This window comes from Talpa occidentalis, unplaced genomic scaffold (assembly GCF_014898055.3).
Source record: "Talpa occidentalis isolate TD23 unplaced genomic scaffold, MPIMG_talOcc4v2.1 talOcc4.4, whole genome shotgun sequence".
In the NCBI taxonomy this organism is placed as follows: Eukaryota; Metazoa; Chordata; class Mammalia; order Eulipotyphla; family Talpidae; genus Talpa; species Talpa occidentalis.
In genome coordinates this window covers 123,322,758-123,340,928 of record NW_023604295.1, presented here as the reverse complement: position 1 = coordinate 123,340,928, position 18,171 = coordinate 123,322,758, and the positions used below count along the sequence as shown (strand labels likewise).

General features: G+C 44.3%; 1 protein-coding gene across 2 annotated transcripts; it reads right to left on the bottom strand.

The window, feature by feature from the left end:
* Positions 1 to 988: 988 nt before the first annotated feature.
* Positions 989 to 14,259, bottom strand: CUNH3orf33 (chromosome unknown C3orf33 homolog). Of its 2 annotated transcripts, none has more exons than XM_037526244.2 (5): positions 14,149 to 14,259; positions 12,037 to 12,096; positions 8,830 to 8,977; positions 5,431 to 5,591; positions 989 to 1,704 (listed from the first exon to the last, which is right to left on the bottom strand). In XM_037526244.2, exons 1-5 carry the CDS (start codon positions 14,257 to 14,259, stop codon positions 1,303 to 1,305), a joined length of 882 nt encoding a protein of 293 aa, XP_037382141.1. In that variant the 3' UTR covers positions 989 to 1,302. The 2 variants fall into 2 exon arrangements, with proteins under 2 accessions (XP_037382141.1, XP_037382142.1); XM_037526245.2 differs by lacking the exon at positions 14,149 to 14,259 and adding an exon at positions 13,487 to 13,902 and having other exon boundaries at positions 990 to 1,704.
* Between the last annotated feature and the right edge of the window lie 3,912 nt (positions 14,260 to 18,171).

Genomic DNA, 18,171 nt, shown 5'->3' with positions numbered 1-18,171 from the left:
ACCTCTCCTGTCTCACCTGGGCGCCCCTCAACAGTATATTTCAATGGATCCACCTGTTGTGCTCCACACGCTCTCTCTGGTGAATCCTCTCCCTCTCCCCCAGGCCCCCCGCCATGCCATACCTCTGAACTACACCCCAGCTCTTTTATGCATAAATAAATAAATCTTTAAAAAAAGAAAGAAAGAATGAAAGAAAATCCTTCGCAGGCCCTATGCATGCTAGTGGACAAGACATTGTTAAAGAAGCTTGCACCCCCAGGATGATTTTATTTTTTTTTTATTTTTTTTTTAATTTATATTATTTTTTAATAGAGGCATTTTTTTATTTATTTACTTGTTTGTTTGTTTGTTTATACATGCACTGGGTACAGTCAGAAGCGCGGGAGGGTGAGAGAATTCACCAGAGCCAGAGCGGGGAGCAGAGCAGGCAGAAGGACCGAAGTACACTGCTGAGGGGAGCAGCGGGCGGCAGGAGAGGTCTGCGCGCCATGTGGGACCCTCCTCTGGTGGCCGGGGAGCAGCCGGGGATCGAACCGGTGCTGCTGAGGCTGCGGGCAGTTTCGCAACCCAGCGCTCAACCGCTGCGCCACCAGGGAGGCCCCCCCAGGATGATTTTAGAAACAAGCATGTGAATATGTCAAATTCTCACACCAACTCAATCTAGCCTTAAAAAGAAATTTACTGTCTCACATACTGAGAAACTAGAAAGCAAGAGACTTCAAGGACTGGCTATTTTAGGGGTGTGGCAATGTCATAAGGTGTCCCTGTTCTTTCTCACTTCTGTGGTGCCATCTTCAGCACAATGTTTTGTCCTCGGGCTTACCCCCTCAGGGAAAAACATGGAGAAATGTGCCATTCTTCTCTTGTAGCACTGCCCCCAATTCACAAGCAGCCAGAAAGCAGCTGGGAAAAAAGAGTAGCCTCCAATAGAACTCCTAATAGAATCCCTTTATTATAAATAATCAAAGTTGATAAAATGGAAAAATAAATATTCCCATTAAGCAAAAATTGAATGCCCAAAATAACTAAAATAACACAAAAGCCAATCGATAAACTCTTTTGTCAAACTGTATTTTTCATCCTTTTTATAGTGTTTCATTTTTCCAAAAGGTACATTTCATTAATCACAATTTGCTTAAATGATTCTGATATTACACTTATAACAATCATCTCTTAAATACCTAAATCTATTGGACTATAGCTTTGATGGATGGGGCAAATTTCCAGTTCAATTCAATAAAAAAAATCCATATATTTACATATTTTCCTTGGAGTAGACACTTCCAGAACTCTTGCAATATTTTACCCTTTTCTACGAAAGCGTATGCTACTCATAAGTTCTCTAAACTTCAGTATTAAGGAGTAGTTATTCATGTTGTCTTTCCAAGTTTCATAAGTCCTTCTAAATTTGTCATAATAACTTTCTTTTTTCAAGTTGAAATCCAATCCCTTTTTTTTTAAATAACTGTCTTTTTTCCACATTTCTCTCCAGGAGTCTTTGAAATTTTCCAAATAGTTTTCTTTTTCAGATTCTTCCTTCCATATTCCTTCTCCTTTCTTTAAAGCTGTTAATTCGGCTTTAAGTAAGTTTCTGTGAATTGTCCAGTAGATTTTCGAATCATGATTTAGACTTTTAACAAGAACAGTTTTGCCAAGGCCTCTTCTCAAAATTTCTTCGTTCAGACTCACACTAAAATATCTACCCTTGAATAAAAAAAAAATTATTTAAGAAAATTATTGATTTACCCAAAATTTCTTACTTTAAAATCATTCAGCAATTTCAATCTCTCAGAGAAAAGTCAAAGACAAAAAGTAAGAGGGACCCAAAGAATATAAACAGCAAGAATTTCATTACATAGACAGGCTTGCTCAAAGTCAACTGACTCTTTTATTTATTTATGTATTTATGTATTTATTTATTTACGCATAAAAGAGCTTGGGTACAGGCCAGAGATGCAGGGAGTGAGAGGATTCACCAGAGAAACAGTGGGGAACAGAACAGGCAGACTGACTGAAATACACTGCTGAGGGGAGCAGCGGGAGAGTCAGGAAAGGTCTGCCTTGCCATGTGGGTTGCTCCCTGGCCGGCCAGGGATCGAACTCGTGCTGCAGAGGCTGCGGATTGCTTCATAGTGTGGTGATAACCCCTTGTACCACCAGGGAGGCCCCTCAATTGTCTCTTTTATAACACAGAGTTCCCCACAAGTAATCAAGTATAAACAGCATTTTTGGAATTGTTTGTTGTTGTTTGGATGGGATTGGAGCACTGGAGAGAGCGAATGACAGAGTCCATAGCAAAAGAAACTAATGGAATGGAAAAAAACTAAAAGTAGACAAATGCAAAATGAACTGAATCATCACTGAACTGTTAAATTAGGTTCAGAATTCCAGTGTTTAGGAAAGCACTGGCATGTCAATACATTTTTAAAATACTTCCCACAAAATAATTAACATAAAAATAGTCCTGGCTCTTTAATCCTCTTGCTCCAGGAAATTTCATTCACAGACTACCTCACTTCCTAATGAAACTAGATAAACAGGATTTCTTTCCCACTAATTTACAGTATAAAGGAGATCCTGCTTAGCTATTTCTATAGTCCTTGTGGGGTTTAACGTATTAAGACTAATTTTATCAAAGTATTAAAAATTTGATAGTTTTATTACACAATTAATTCACAGTTAAGTCTTAAAAATTTGAAAACTCCAGGTTTAAAGTAGAAACCATTTTTTAAAAAAGATTTATTTATTTATGCATACAAGAACTGGGGTACAGTGTGGGTGGGGTAGGTGAGAGGATTCACCAGAGACACAGTGGGGAGCAGAACAGGTGGAGTGACTGAAATATATTCCTGAAGGGAGCAGTAGGCGAGACAGGAAAGGTCTGCTGTGCCATGTGGGTTAGCTCCCTGGCAGGGGATTGAACTCGTGCTGCAGTGGCTGTGGATAGCTTCATCTTGCTACCACTTAAGCCCCTGCACCACCAGGGAAGCCCTATTCAACTTACTTTTAAATGTAAGATGCGTCAAACAATCAGTGTTGAATTTCTTATTTTGAATATGATACGTACATGCAAAAATTAATGGATTTCATTAGGCTTTCTATTAATAATTCAAAAGCCTTAAATATTAAAATGAGGGCCTCCCTGGTGGCCTAGGAATTAAGTCTCAGCCATCAGCTCCTGGCCAGGGAACTAATCCACATGGCACAGCAGGCCTCTCCTGTCTTGCCCACCGCTCCCCTTAGCAGCGTAGTTTCAGTAGATCTTTCTGCTCTCCTCCCCACTCTGTCTCTGGTGAATCCTCTCTCTCTCTCTCTCACACACACACACACACACACACACACACCTCCCCCCACACACACCTCTTCTAAGCAACCCAGCTTAGAACAACCCAGCTCTTCTAAGCAAAACAAATAAAATCTTTAAGTAAAAAAAAAAAAAAAAATTACAATGGTCACAAGTCTAATCACAGTTAAGTCTTAAAAATTTGAAAACTCCAGGTTTAAAGTAGTTTAATGTGAGGTTATTTTTCTCTTCAAATTATTCTTGTTTGGGCCTCCCTGGTGGTGCAAGGGGTTAAGATGCAACCTATGAAGCTATCTGCAGTCACTGCAGCACTAGCTCGATCCCCAGTCAGGGAGCTATCCACATAGCGCAGCAGACCTCTCCTGACTCACCCGCTGCTCCCCTCAGCAGTGTACTTCAGTCAATCAGCCTGCTCTGTCCCCTGTTTTGTCTCTGGTGAATCCTCTCACCCCCCACACCTCTGGCCTGTACCCCAGTTTTTGTATGCATAAATAAGTCTTTTAAAAAATTATTCTTGGGCCTCCCTGGTGGCACAGGCATTTGAGTGCTGCGCTGTGAAGCTGTCCACAGCCTCTGCAGTGCAGGTTCAATCCCGGCTGGCTGGTGAGACTCCCACATGGCACGGCAGACCTCTCCTGTCTCACCCGCTGCTCCCCTCAGCAGTGTATTTAGTCAGTCTGCCTGTTCTGTTCTGTTCTGTTCCCCGCTCTGTCTCTGGTAAATCCTCTCACCCTCCCACACATCTGGCCTGTACCCCAGTTCTTGTATAAATAAATAAATCTTAAATAAATAAATAAATAAATAATTCTTGTTTGTTATATAAAAGGAAATTTAAAAATAAGAAAAACTGTATTTCAACTATTTTACTTTTCCATGGCCTTTCTCCAATGATTGCCCAACAGAAGAATTTAGATTAAGCACATCCAAGGACTCAAGGCAGTGATATGGCAATACTAAGGGAGCTGAGCAACATCCGGTGACATAAAGGGATATGTGGGGGTCGAACTCCCCAAAAGGGTGAGGTCGGCTTTTCTCAATATGTCTCTTCCAATGTCATCTTGATGTGAACTAAAGAAACTGTAAGCTTCAGGAAGATCTATTGCCATGACTTAAAGACTGCAGACTGTTTTGAGTTGAGAGCAGAGATGATTTGAGGAGCTTCTGTCCATTGTCCTTTCTCTGAATCTGAGAAACAATCACTGCTACCCCTTTAATGACTTAGAAGAATATAGTTTGGAGGGACTAACGTCTGGGTACAGGTCCATCAGTGAACATGTCCTCTCTGTCAGACAGACAGTTACCTTTACTCTCACAGTGAAGATAAGGTCATCCCCTTCTTACCTATCACGGGACAACCCAGGTCCCAAAACACAAGATAATTATCTCTGGTCCACTCCATTCTTCTTTAGAAATTTACAGTCACATGCATTATCCACACATAGATTACTGAAATCTGGCCTTTTCTCCTACTAATCTGTCTGACATTAATTTATTCATCTGTCAAACCTTGGGAAAACCCAAATGGGGTGAGGGCATTTTCCCTTGTACCCTAACCAACACATGGCAACCTCTTCAGATGGCCAGCTACTGATCGTAACATTATTTAAGTGCGTTTAATTTAAATAAGCTAAAAATATAAAATATGCTCAATATTTTTAGAATTCAGATTTACATGTTAAGATATATCTATCTACAAGGTACTGGACCATACTTAGCAATATTTACCATCAGAAAACACCCTTACTCCCTATAGTTTCCAGTCGATAAGTCTCTTTCAACAAGTGATTCTAATAACTAGTGTGATAAAATATTCTCATGCATAAATAATGTATTTTATACATTTTTATAAATGCATTAAAAATGCACCTTAGATTAGCAATGTCAGGCTCATTAATCATTTAAATCTTTTTCCTTTTTTGTAATTTTTAACTTTTTTCTATAATAAATATATATAAAATGAAAACATTATAACAAAATTTATATATAAAACACATGGGTTTGTATACATAATCACTGTAAGAGCAGTTTTTTTTAAGAATTATATATTAAAGGTTCTAATTAATGGCATATTTCTATATAAGTGCTAAGAATAAAAATATTGCTCATAATTTCTTTATACGACTTACCTTCTTCACTAAAAGGTAGCAAAAGAGTGCTGAATTCTCTTTTCCAAGAAGCTGAAACCATAGTACTTGGGAAGGTTTTAGCTCCTCTTGTAACCACACCTTCCCAGTTTCTGTGAGTTCTACTCCAGCCAGCTTAACAAGCAAAGCACCACATGGTTCTTCTAAAAAAGTTAGGAAGAAGAGAGTTTAATTTTAGTACCATGTTGCAAAAGCAAATTCCAAAGTCACTTGGCATCCTAAAACAACCGAATATATTGTTTATTTGTAAATACCTAGACTCTCCACATATAGGCTCATTTATTTCTATATTGAAGTTTCCTTTTATTTATTTTTAAGTTAAACTTTTTTTCATGATTTATTTTAATTTATGCATACAAGAACTGGGATGTAGGCCAGAGGTACAGGGTATGTGTGTGTGTGTGTGTGTGTGTGTGTGTGTGTGTGTGTGTGTGTGTGTATTCACCAGAGACAGAGTGGGGAGCAGAATAGACAGATCTACTGAAATACATTGCTGAGGGCAGCAGCGGGCAAGACAGGAGAGGTCAGCTGCACCATGTGGGTCACCTCCCTGGGTGGGGGTGGGGGGTGGAATCAAACTCAGGCCATAGCAATGACAGTGCTGCTGAAACTTAACTCCTAGGCCACCAGAGAGGCCCTGAAGTTTCCTTTTAAAACAATATAAGTATATAACAGATACAGTAAATTGATTTGTACCCTAGATTTACATAACATTATGAGAGGATTCATGACAATGGACAGCTTCCTTAGAAGCTGTATTACATATTAAAAACATTATTTTGTACCACCAGGGGTAGAAGCTTTGAATAATTTCTCAGATCCATTTTATTTGACATTACCTACTGAGACTGTAGCAAAAGAGCAGACCTTCAGTAATTACCTACTAAAGAAAGGAAGCATTCTAAATTTCACTTTATAATTTTTTTTAAAGATTTATTTATTTATACAAGCACTGGGTACATTCAGAAGCGCAGGAGGTGAGAGAATTCACCAGAGCCAGAGAGGGAACAGAACAGGCAGAAGGACCGAAGTACACTGCTGAAGGGAGCAGCAAGCGCGGCAGGAGAGGTCTGTACACCATGTGGGACCCTCACCCGGCGGCCGGGGATTGAACAGGTGCTGCAGAGGCTGTGGGCAGCTTCGCAACCCAGCGCTCAACCGCTGTGCCACCTGGGAGGCCCTATAATTTTTTTTAAGATTTATTTACTTATGCATACAAGAACTGGGGTGTAAGCCAGAGGTACGGGGTGGTGAGAGAATTCACCAGAGAAAGTGGGCAACAGAACAGGCGGATTGACTGAAATACACGGCTGAGGGGAGCAGCAGGCGAGTCAGGAGAGGTCTGCTGTGCCATGTGGGTAGCTCCCTGGCCCAGGATCAAACTCATGCTGCAGTGGCTTTGTCTTAACCTCTTGTGCCACCAGGGAGGCCCTGGTTTGACTTGTTAAAGAAATCAATTATATCAGGTATACTGGTTGGGGTGGGGGAAATCAATCTATTCCTTTCTAGTCACATCTTAGTGAAAAAGTAGTATTCACTCATCTGAGGGCAAAAAAGTGAGAGATCATTTCTTGATAAAGTTAATAATTGATAATATTAGTTGATAATTATAATATTCAATTAATGATAATATCAATTGATAATGATAATATTAATTGATCTTGATAATATTAAGATCTTAAAATTCTAGGAATGTGAATAATAAGATAGAGAGGGAAAGGTTCCTGGCCTCCAGGGGCTCACAGTTGGGTGGGAGGATATAAACCTAAATACATAATTATAGGAAAATGTATCTAAGTGCTATAATTGCCCTGTGTATGAACTGCTGAGGGGCACAGACTGATTCTGCCTGGGAGTAAGGAAAGCTTCACAAAAGAGCTGACAGTGGAGCTAGATCCTGAAGAATCAATGGCAGTTCAACAGCAGCCATGGCACCCTGGGGCAGGAGAACACCTGTAGGAGGCAGGAAGGTGTGTGTGGCTGGGCACTCTGACAAGAAGTAGGGAGAAATGGGACTGGAGCAGAAAAGATCTGGCCTCTGCCAGCTCTCCAACCCCCTTCAGTGCCTCTTGTCCACCTCTTCCCCATGTCCACATGAGCCTTTGGATGGCTCATCAACAGAGCCATGCTCGTATGTGCTTCCAGGCAACCCCTCTCGTTCTTTGAGTCTCTGATTAAAAACTAATTCCTCAATGAGGCCTTCTCCAACTACTCTTTTTTTTTTTGTGGGACCCTCCCCGGCGGCCAGGGAACGAACCGGCGCTGCAGAGGCTGCGGGCAGCCTCCCCAGCACTCAACCGCTGCACCACCAGGGGAGGCCCCCTCCAACTACTCTTCATGTGTAAGTTCCTGCTTCGTGTGACCAACCCCTCATCCTACCAACCTGCTACATTTCTTCAAAGCTCTTGGACAATTTTTCATTTGTTTGTTGCCTGTCTTCCACCTAGGGCTGGAGTGGTTTTGTATGTTTCACTCAATGCTGTATATGAGCCTAAACTTAATAGATGCTCAATACTGGTGGAATGAACGAATGCCTGAATGAAATACCGCATGGTTGAATGAAAAATAAGGTGGGGAGGAAAAAGGAAATCTGTAACTGAAAGGTCGATGCAGGGGCCAGGAATGAGGAAGCCCACATAGAAAAAGACAAGATGACCCTGACACCAGGACCACTGATACCATCAAACCTAAACTGAAGCCATAAGCAGGAGAAAACAACTTGGCTCCACTTTGTTCCGCCTAAACCTGCTTCACCCCTGCCAAACCAGTTTTCCTTTCCTAACCTCTCCTCACCCTATAAAAGAGACATTTCTCCTCACAACGGGCGTGGCTTCACGGACCCCCAACTTGGGTCCCTGAGGTCCACCCAGGGCACAATAAATTTTCCCTTCCTTTGAGAAATTTAGCCTGGCTCTCCTTTTCTTTACTGCTCCGAACCTTTCAGTAACCAAATAGGTCTTGGTATGTAATATGTAAGGTCAAGAACTGGGACTTTCTCTCATAGACAGTGAGAGAAAAAAATTTTAAAAATTAATTAAAAATTAAAATGCCTTATAAACCAGAGACAGACTGCAGGGGAGGAAGAGGGAGAGGGGTGAGAGGGAGGGAGGGAAGCACACAGGGGACTGTGGTGATGGTGCATGGGTGCCTTGGGGAAGGAGATTCTATGGGGACTCAATCTGAGGGGGTGGGGGGAAGTAAATATTGTCTAAAGAAATATAAATAATGATAAATGTTAAAATAAAAAAATCTAAAAATAATAAATAAAGAGGTTTAGGATCAAAAAAAATTAAAATGCCATCTTTTCCCACTTTAAAAATAACTTCTGATTAAGAAAGAACACTATAATAATTACTCTCATTATTATTGTATCTTACTTACTTCTCCATGAAGATACAATAGGTAAAGTAATGGGAATATGTTCAATTTCTAAACCATTCTCCGTTACTCGGCGTAAACGTCCACGTAATTTAACATTCTTTCTTATAAATTCTACTGGAATATCAGAAGAACTTGTAAATTTCGTTGTCTGTTGATTTAAAAGGAGAACAAGATAACATTTTATTACTATTTTCATTTTCAAATTAAGTCAAATTAAACATTTAACAACAAAATTTTCTATTTGATTTTTAATTTTATATTAATATTTTAATATGATTTAATAAAAAGTTTTTATAGGAACATTAGAAATCTTTGGTTACTCTTACTGTTTCAAGCTATTATGTAAAATTCATTAAACAGACCCTTAACTTGTAAAAGTTTATACCCTCAACATATGACCAAATTCATCAAAAAGCAGTCAATATTGGGCCTCCCCGGTGGCGCAGCGGGTTGACTGCAGTGCTGTGAAGCTGTCCACAGCCTCCGCAGCGCAGGTTTGATTCCCAGCCAACCAGGGAGAATCCCACATGGCGAGGCAGACCTCTCCTGTCTTGCCCGCTGCTCCCCTCAGCAGTGTACTTGGGTCAATCTGCCTGTTCTGTTCCCCACTCGGTTTCTAGTGAATCCTCTCACCCTCCCACGACTCTGGCCTGTACCCCAGCTCTTGTATAAATAAAAAATAAAAAATCTTAAAAAAAAAAAGCAGTCAGTATTGGCACAACACACATTTGCTTAAACAGTCATTATCCAAATCTATAGGTATACAATCTCTTCATCCAGTTACAGCTGAAAGAATCTAAAGCTGAGTCGAATTAAATTAGAACTCTTATTTAATCAACAAGAATTTTTTTCCTTACTTTTTTTTAAGATTTATGTATGTATGCATACAAGAACTGGGGTACAAGCCAGAGGTGTGGGAGGTGAGAGGATTCACCAGAGACAGAGTGGGGAACAGAACAGGCAGACTGACTGAAATACACTGCTGAGGGGAGCAGCGGGCAAGTCAGGAGAGGTCTGCTGCGCCATGGGGTAGCTCCCTGCCTGGCCTGTGATGGAACTCATACTGCAGAGGCTGCAGATAGCTTTATAGTGCTGTGCTTAACCCCTTGCACCACCAGGGAGGCCCCTTATTCTTTATCTCCACATTAGGCAATCATTTAAACAGCAAACACCTAATACCCTGGTAATGCCCTGGGTATTTTATACCAGCCCACATTTTATACCAGTCTTCCACATTAACCACACACAGGGACAAGTTTCATTCATTATCATGGCATGGTACAGAGAAGGATATACAGAAGGGCAAATTAGTACACAATTTCCAAAGTAAAGTTGAACTCAAAAATTTAAAATATAAATTCCAGGCCCCTGTGGTGCAAGGGTTAAAGTCTCAGTGCTGTCAAGGTATCGCCAGCCTCTGCAGCATGAGTTCCATCCAACCAGGGAGCTAACCCACATGGCGCAGCAGAGCTCTTCTGTCTGCCCTGCTGCTCCTCCCCTCAGCAGTGTATTTCAGTAGATCTGCCTGCAGTAGATCTGCTCCCCATTCTGTCTCTGGTGAAGCCTCTCACCTCCCCCACCCCCGCACCTCTGACCTACACTCCAGTTGTTCTATGCATACATAAAAATAAATCTTTAAAAAATAGATACAATATAGGGATCTCCCCGGTGGCGCAGCAGTTGAGCGCTGGGCTGCGAAGCTGCCTGCAGCCTCTACAGCGCCAGTTGGATCCCTGGCTGCCAGGGGAGGGTCCCACATGGCGCACAGACCTCTCTTGCTGCCCGCTGCTCCCCTCGGCAGTGTTCTTCGTCAGTCTGCCTCCTCTGCTCTCCCCTCTGGCTCTGGTGAATTCCCTCACCCTCCCGCGCTTCTGACTGTACCCAGTGCTTGTATAAATAAATAAATAAATCTTTAAAAAAAAATAGATACAATATAAATGCCACACAAGGAATATTCAAAGGGATAAGAGACTTGGTTGCTCTGCTAAACCAAAAGCTTAAGGAAAAAGGAAGGGGATGGGGGTAGATTGTTATAAATGAGACTTGAGAGGTACAATTACAATATATGGTTCTATTTCCCTTTATTCCCCCAGTTCCTTAATAATTTCCAATACTATGAAAGTCAAGGGGCTCTTATAAAAGTCTCTATGTCACTGAATGAGAACATCTCAGAATTAAAAGGGATGGACTCTTAGTCGTGATCACATCTTTATTATTTATTTTATATATTTTTTACATCATTGTTCGTTTTTATTTATTTTTTAAAATTTTTTTCAAAGATTTATTTATTTATGCACACAAGAACTGGGGTGCAGGCCAGAGGTGCGGGGGGTGAGAGGATTCGCCAGAGACAGAGTGGGGAACAGAACAGGCAGATTGACTGAAACACACTGCTGAGGGGAGCAGCGGGCGAGTCAGGAGAGGTCTGTGCACCATATACGTAGCTTCCTGGCTGGGCATCGAACTCGTGCTGCAGTGGCTGCGGAGAGCTTCCAAGGCTGTGCCTTAACCCCTTGTGCCACCAGGGAGGCCCCACTGTTCATTTTTAAACAATGTCAATGTTTGCTCCCCTACCCTATCCCCCATCTCACAAGTCCTTCCTACTCCAGATTCTGTGACAAGAGGAAAGGCCAAGAGAATCCTCCTGGTTTAAACACTATGTTATTGAGGCAGGAAACAAAGCAGTAGCCTCCTGCCTCTGGACTTACTGTGAAATGAGAAAAATAAACTTCCTTGATTAAGTCACTATTGGTTGGCGGTTTTTTTATAGACTAACTCCTCCCAATGTTATACAACTGTTTTGTTTTTTTAAAGATTTATTTATTTATTTATACATACATACAAGAACTGGGGTGCAGGCCAGCGGTGTGGGCAGTGAGAGGATTCACCAGAGACAGAGTGCTGCAGTGGCTGTGGATGGCTTCACAGGGCTGAGGTTTAACCCCTTGTGCCACCAGGGAGGCCCCCTTTTCAGATTCCTTTTTAAGCATGAAGAAAAGTGATTATGGAAATATAGGCTATGTAATTACTTTCCATAGAGTCCTGTGGACTTAGATCAAGACCTGAAAATATGTTCATTGTTCTAAAATACTATTTAAAAGCTTCTAATATGAGTAACAAAACGATACACTGCTTGAGATAAAAACTGAAATGAGAAAAAATTGTCTATTGCTTATCATAAAATGAGTTCATTAATTTTCAGCTTACCAGTCGAACACTTCTTAGAAGTAACGTTAGTCCAGCTATGGCCATTATAGTGCTGATGTTCTTCAGAGAAAGGTTTAATCATTAATTCTCACAATTAATTATTCACAATATCAAAGTACTAAAGGGTGGGGGTGAGGGACTGTCCTTATCTTCCTGGCCAGGCACATTTCTTCTAAAAACCTTCAACTGTCCACCCATGCATGACTCCTCACCTGTCTCCTAAATAAACTGGCATGCAAAGTAATTATATTCATAACACTGTTCTCGATTGATTGTATTACTTTAGCCATAAGTTCCTTGAATGAGTCAGTCTACTACCTCTTTTGTGGTGCCCACAGGAACTCACAGTAAAGCATGACCCTGAGCCTACAGTAGGAATTAAGATAGAAAACTTTATTATCATATCTTAAAAATATGTGGCAGCTTAGGAAATACATGTGCGTGTTGTAAACAGTTGGGGAAAGTTTGATGTTTTGAAAGTGCTTCTTTTAAACTGAAATAGACCTAAAGGAGTTTTCTTTTAAACAACACGTGTCCTGCAGCTGCCTGGACAAGAGTAATAATCTAACATACTTCCATTCCATAAATACAATCAGATAGGTAAGAAATGAAGTTGAAAATAAAAACAAGGGTACAGTTATGAAAGGTCCATGCAGGAAGCCAGAATGCAGGAGCCAGCCAGGAAGCCCACCTGGGGGGCAGGAATGCAGATACCTGCCTGGAGGACTCAGACAATGAGCCTCCCCCCTCCCACTACGAGTCTCGTCTCAGACAAAGAACCTCTACCTGCCCTACAAACTTTTCCCGCCATACGAGCCCAACTACCCACCTGACCTCTCCTCGCCCTATAAAACCCTGCTTCCCCCTAACAACGTGCGCGACTCCACTGGCCCCCGCCTTGGGTCTGTGAGGTCCGCCTGGGGCGCAATAAACTTTCCCTCCCTTTGAGAAATGTAGCCTGGCTCTCCTTGTCTTTACCGTGCCGAACCTTTCAAGTCTATGTTTGGGTTATGTGGAATATGCCCACGTGCTACCTTAAAAACTTTTTCCTCTCTCAATCCTGCTGAGGACATTTTTTAAAATTTGAAATAACCCGTGCATCTCTTCCTGCTCAGCTGGAAGGCTCCAGGCCTTGTCAATGTACACCATACAGCTTACCCTGCATTGCCTACAAACAGATAATGAGGATTTCGAAGTGGTAAGCTCTATGCTAGGGACTGCACACAGGTGGGTAAAAACCAACCTGCTCCAGGCTTCATGATCTTGGCTGCTGAATATATCAAAGCTGCTGCTCCCACTCAAATTCTTAGTTAATTATGGCAATAATTAACCTCTCAGTTAATTAATAAAGTTAACTCCTTCTGCAAATACTGTTCGCTAGGTTTGTTAAGACACTGGTTTCCCCTTGTTCTGACGGTTCCTTCCTAAACTTTACTGACTTCCTACTTACACTCCAATCTATTGTAAATACAAGTCTTCAGGGGGCAGTTCTGGCACGTCTTCAGTAGCTTTTCTTACTCCTCCAAGAGTCATCCAAACTTAAACACGACTTCAAGGCATGTAGCTCCTTCCCAAAGTTACTACTGTCTGGTTCTGATCTCTGGCCAGAAAAATGCCCATCCTAAAGCTCACACACCTGCAGCCTCGTCTAGACTGGGCTAACGTGCAGCTGCGCCCACAGGTGCAGAGTCCTCCACGTGTTCCCAACCTCACGTGCCCCAACTGTCCGCATCCTTGTCTTTTATCCCCACCCCCGGCAGCCCTGGGGGTCCTTTCTCTCCACCCCCCAAACCGTCCCCATCTCAAGGGGCTTGCTCTGTCCAGTCGTCGGGGGGCCCAGGACGGTCAGGGGCCTCTACGCTTGAAAAAACGGTCCCTCCCCCCGGGCCTGCCCGCTCTCCACCCTCCCGCCGCCCCGCGCTGCCGGCTTCCCCCGACCCGGGGCCCAGGCCCCGGCGGTGCCCGGCGCCCGCGCCCGGGAGGCGCCCGGCAGAGGGAGGCCCCGGCCCGCCCGCCGCGTCCCCGGAGCCCGAGGCGCTGCGGCCTCCGAATGCGGCCCTGAGGCGCCGCCGGCGTCCGCTCCCGGGGGGCGTCCCCGTCCCGGCCCTGTACCCGGACGAGGCGCAGGTGATCGTCCGCCCACTGCGAGACCCGCGCCACCGCATTGGGCGCCGCTGCATCCCCGTCCCGCGGCGCGGCGGAGGCCCCGGGCGGCCCCGCCATGTTCCCGGCCTCCCCGAGCCCCACCGAGGCCTGCCGCGGCCTCCCGAGGCCGGCAGGGGGCGCTGCCTCCGCCCACTGCGGGGGCCCTGCGGGTCAGAGGGTTCTCCGCAGCCCGCCGTGGCCCAAGGGGCCAGTCTCCCCGGAAAGTCTGCATCATCCGAACAGTCACCCCCAGAATTTTTGCGGGTCTCACCGGACCCAAGAGCTCTGCGAGGCAGGGGAGGGGCTGGTAGGCCGGTAGTACTTTTGGCAACCCAGCCCCAAGGGGAACCCCGAGAAAGGCAAGGAAATTGAACTGCTTCATGTCTCCACCTGCGTCCAAATACAGTATGCACCTGTCGAGCGCTTCAGTTGTGCTTTCAGCTTTTCACAGCTGCTTGTAAGCTTGAAGTAAGACATGCTAAATCTTCGAATTGTTAGTTGATTAAATAGAGAAATCGATGCATGAATGTTAACTACTTTTTTGTAATCACTTATAATACATTCACATATCAAATTTTATTTTTTTAAGATTTATTTATTTATGCATACAAGAGCTGGGGTACAGGCCAGAGATGCGGGGGGTGAGAGGACTCACCAGAGACAGAGTGGGGAGCAGAACAGGCAGATTGACTGAAATGCACTGCTGAGGGGAGCAGCGGGTGAGACAGGAGAGGTCTGCTGCGCCATGTGGGTAGCTCCCTGGCCGGCTGGGGTTTGAACTCGTGCTGCAGAGGCTGGGGACAGCTTCATAGTGCGGTGCTTAACCTCTTGCGCCACCAGGGTGGCCCCCTCAAATCTTTATATTGTATCCCTCAAGTCAACAAAGTGTTACATGGTGATTATATCTCAATTTTTAAAAAGAAATCAATAGGGCCTCCCCGGTGCGCAGCGGTTGACCGCGTTGCGAAGCTGCGCGCGGCCTCTGCGGCGCCGGTTCGATCCCCGGCTGCTCCCCGGCCACCAGAGGAGGGTCCCACATGGCGCGCAGACCTCTCCTGCCGCCCGCTGCTCCCCTCAGCAGTGTGCTTCGGTCCTTCTGCCTGCTCTGCTCCCCGCTCTGGCTCTGGTGAATTCTCTCGCCCTCCCGCGCTTCTGACTGTACCCAGTGCATGTATAAACAAAACAACAAACAAACCAGCAAACAAATAAATAAAGCATGCCTCTATAAAAAAAAAAATAAATAAAAATAAAAATAAAAGAAATCAATAGATTTCAAAGCAAACAAATCTAAACATTTATATAACATCGTCCTATTTTGAAATTAAGGGCTCTTGGCAGCACAATGCTGGGAAAAGAATGTCTTGCGGCAGAGCCTGACTTTCCATTTATTACCTCTGCTTTATTAACTCCATTATGCTTCAAGTAATGTCAAAGCTACCTTAGGTTCACCTACAGGATGCTGTTAATCAGGTCCCCGCCTCTTTCTCCGAGTTTTTCTTTCCTTCTCACCACCTCATTCATGCCCCCAACAGAAAAACGCTGCTTTCTCCCTGTTCGCACACCAAGTTCATCCCTACCTTAGGACCTTTGTACTTACTGCTCCCTGGGAGTGGGGAGTCCAGTCCCTGTTCCCTTTGACCCTCTCAGCCCCACCCCAATCCTATCATCAAGCTGGTGTCCTATCCTTCAGATCTCAATTTAAGTATTATATCCACAGAGGTCTTTTTTTTTTCCCCAAAAAAAACCACAGTCTCAGGGCCTCCCTAAGTCACAGCACTCTGAAGCTATCTGCAGCCACTGCAGCACAAGTTCAATCCCTACCCAAGGAGCTAACCCACACGGCACAGCAGACCTCTCCTGACTGGCCCCCTGCTCCCCTCAGCAGTTTATTTAAGTAGGTCTGCCTGTTCTGCTCCCTCCTCTGTCTCTGGTGAATCAATCCTCTTGCCCCACCACCACACCTCTGCCCTGCACCCCAGCTCTTGTATGCATAAATAAATAAATCTAAAAACAAAAACAAAAGAAAAAATACTATCTTAAGTAAATCCTCACTACACACAGTATTAAGTTTAATTTGTAATTTCAGAACTGAGAGATGGCTTTTGTTTCAATTTTTTCCTAGCATATAGGTTGGGCACTGTGTCTTTTTTCTATGTCTGTGCGTGTGTGTAAATATGAGCTGAATGAGAAATATCTTCTTCAGTCCTCCATAAGGCAAAGTCTCTTCTCTATTTTGTCTTCATCCTCTCCCTTCCTTTCTCTTCTCCACCACTTTAGCCCTACAGCCATCACGGAGAGTAGAACTAGCACCTTTGTACTGGTAACCATAACTTCTTTGTCCATGCTTTGTCCATTCTTGCTCTGCTCCTGTTTATCTTTCCTTACAGACAAAACCAGAAAGCCAGGCAAAATTAGCTGAACCCAAGAAGGAGGTTAACCCACGATTTCATTATCATAGTGAAAACATGCCCACCAGGGCCATGACAGATCAGTCAAGACCCAAGGAAAAAAAGGAGTATAAATGCAGTTCCTGGAAACCCTGCCTATTTCTCTGAAATCCCCCTTTTAGCCTCTCTCTTTCCTTAGTTTCTCCCATATAAATCTTTGCAGTTCTGACTACTCTGTGGCAGTAGTTCACCATGTCCTCAGGTGGCCAATACATGATCACACCTGATTTCCATCCACCAATTTTCCCCTGACATTGTCCAATGATCCTTTATAGAAATTTTCTCTGTGTCTCTCAAATGGCTGGGCACTCCACTGCACCACAGCTGATGTCACCTATGATGTGAGGGTGGAAGCTGGCAACACTGCAGCCCACAGACTGAGCGGCACCCAAGATCTTTTTAATGGAGCCAGAGTTCTCTAAAGATCAGTGTGGCATCTGTTGGGCTATGTCAACCTGGTCAAAAGTGATGTTACCACTGTGCTTAATGTTTTTCTGCTTCTTTTCTTTTCAAAGGTCAGGGTTAGCACCAACAATTTATTTTTTAAGATTTATTTATGCATACAAGAACTAGAGTCCAGGCCAGAGGTGCAGGGTGAGAGGATTCACCAGAGACAGAGTTGGCAGATTGACTGAAATACACTACTGAGGGGAGCAAAGGGGGAGACAGGAGAGGTCTGCTGTGCCAAGTGGATTCCTCCCTGGCTGGCCGGGGATCAAACTCGTGCTGCAGAGGCTGCAGATAGCTTCACAGGTGCTTAACCCCTTGCACCACCTAAGCCCCTTCTTTTGGTCTTTTGGTGGTTCCTCAAGGGCTTTGATGATGAGGGCAGAGGCTGAAGTTACCACCTCATTCTGGGCCTGTCTGTACCGAACGGTCAGTTTCACTGTAACCCTTAGACCTTTCCAATCACCAGTTCCCTTGGCAATGACATCACCAACTTTTTGGGGAGACAAACCCAGGGAACCAATCTTGGGGGCCAAGGCAGATGTGGCACCAGCTTCTCTACCTGTGCACCTCAGGTATCCATCCCCTGACTCTTGTATCCTGTGTTTGGCTTATGAGTGTGGTTGTTTATACATGCACTGGGTACAGTCAGAAGCGCGGGAGGGCGAGAGAATTCACCAGAGCCAGAGCTGGGAGCAGAGCAGGCAGAAGGACCAAAGAACACTGCTGAGGGGAGCAGCAGGCGGCAGGAGAGGTCTGCGCGCCATGTAGGACCCTCCTCTGGTGGCCGGGGAGCAGCCAGGGATCGAACCGGCGCCGCAGAGGCTGCAGGCAGCTTTGCAACCCAGTGCTCAACCGCTGCGCCACCGGGGAGGCCCAAAATCCTTTTTTTTTTAAAAAGATTTATTTATGCATACAAGAGCTGGGGTACAGGCCAGAGATGCGGGGGGTGAGAAGATTCACCAGAGACAGTGGGGAACAGAACAGGCAGATTGACTGAACTACACTGCTGAGGGGAGCAGCGGGTGAGATAGGAGAGGACTGCTGCAACTTGTGGGTTGCTCCCTGGCTGGCCAGGGATCGAACTCCTGCTGTA

Bases quoted from the DNA above. Each gene is read 5' to 3' on its own strand.
- CUNH3orf33 (XM_037526244.2), bottom strand. From the start codon at position 14,259: ATGGCGGGGCCGCCCGGGGCCTCCGCCGCGCCGCGGGACGGGGATGCA. The intron at 8,978-12,036 runs GTAAGCTGAAAA...TTAAATCAACAG, and splicing joins TTCTAAGAAGTGTTCGACTG to ACAACGAAATTTACAAGTTC. The intron at 1,705-5,430 runs GTAAGTCGTATA...TTTTTATTCAAG, and splicing joins GCTACCTTTTAGTGAAGAAG to GGTAGATATTTTAGTGTGAG.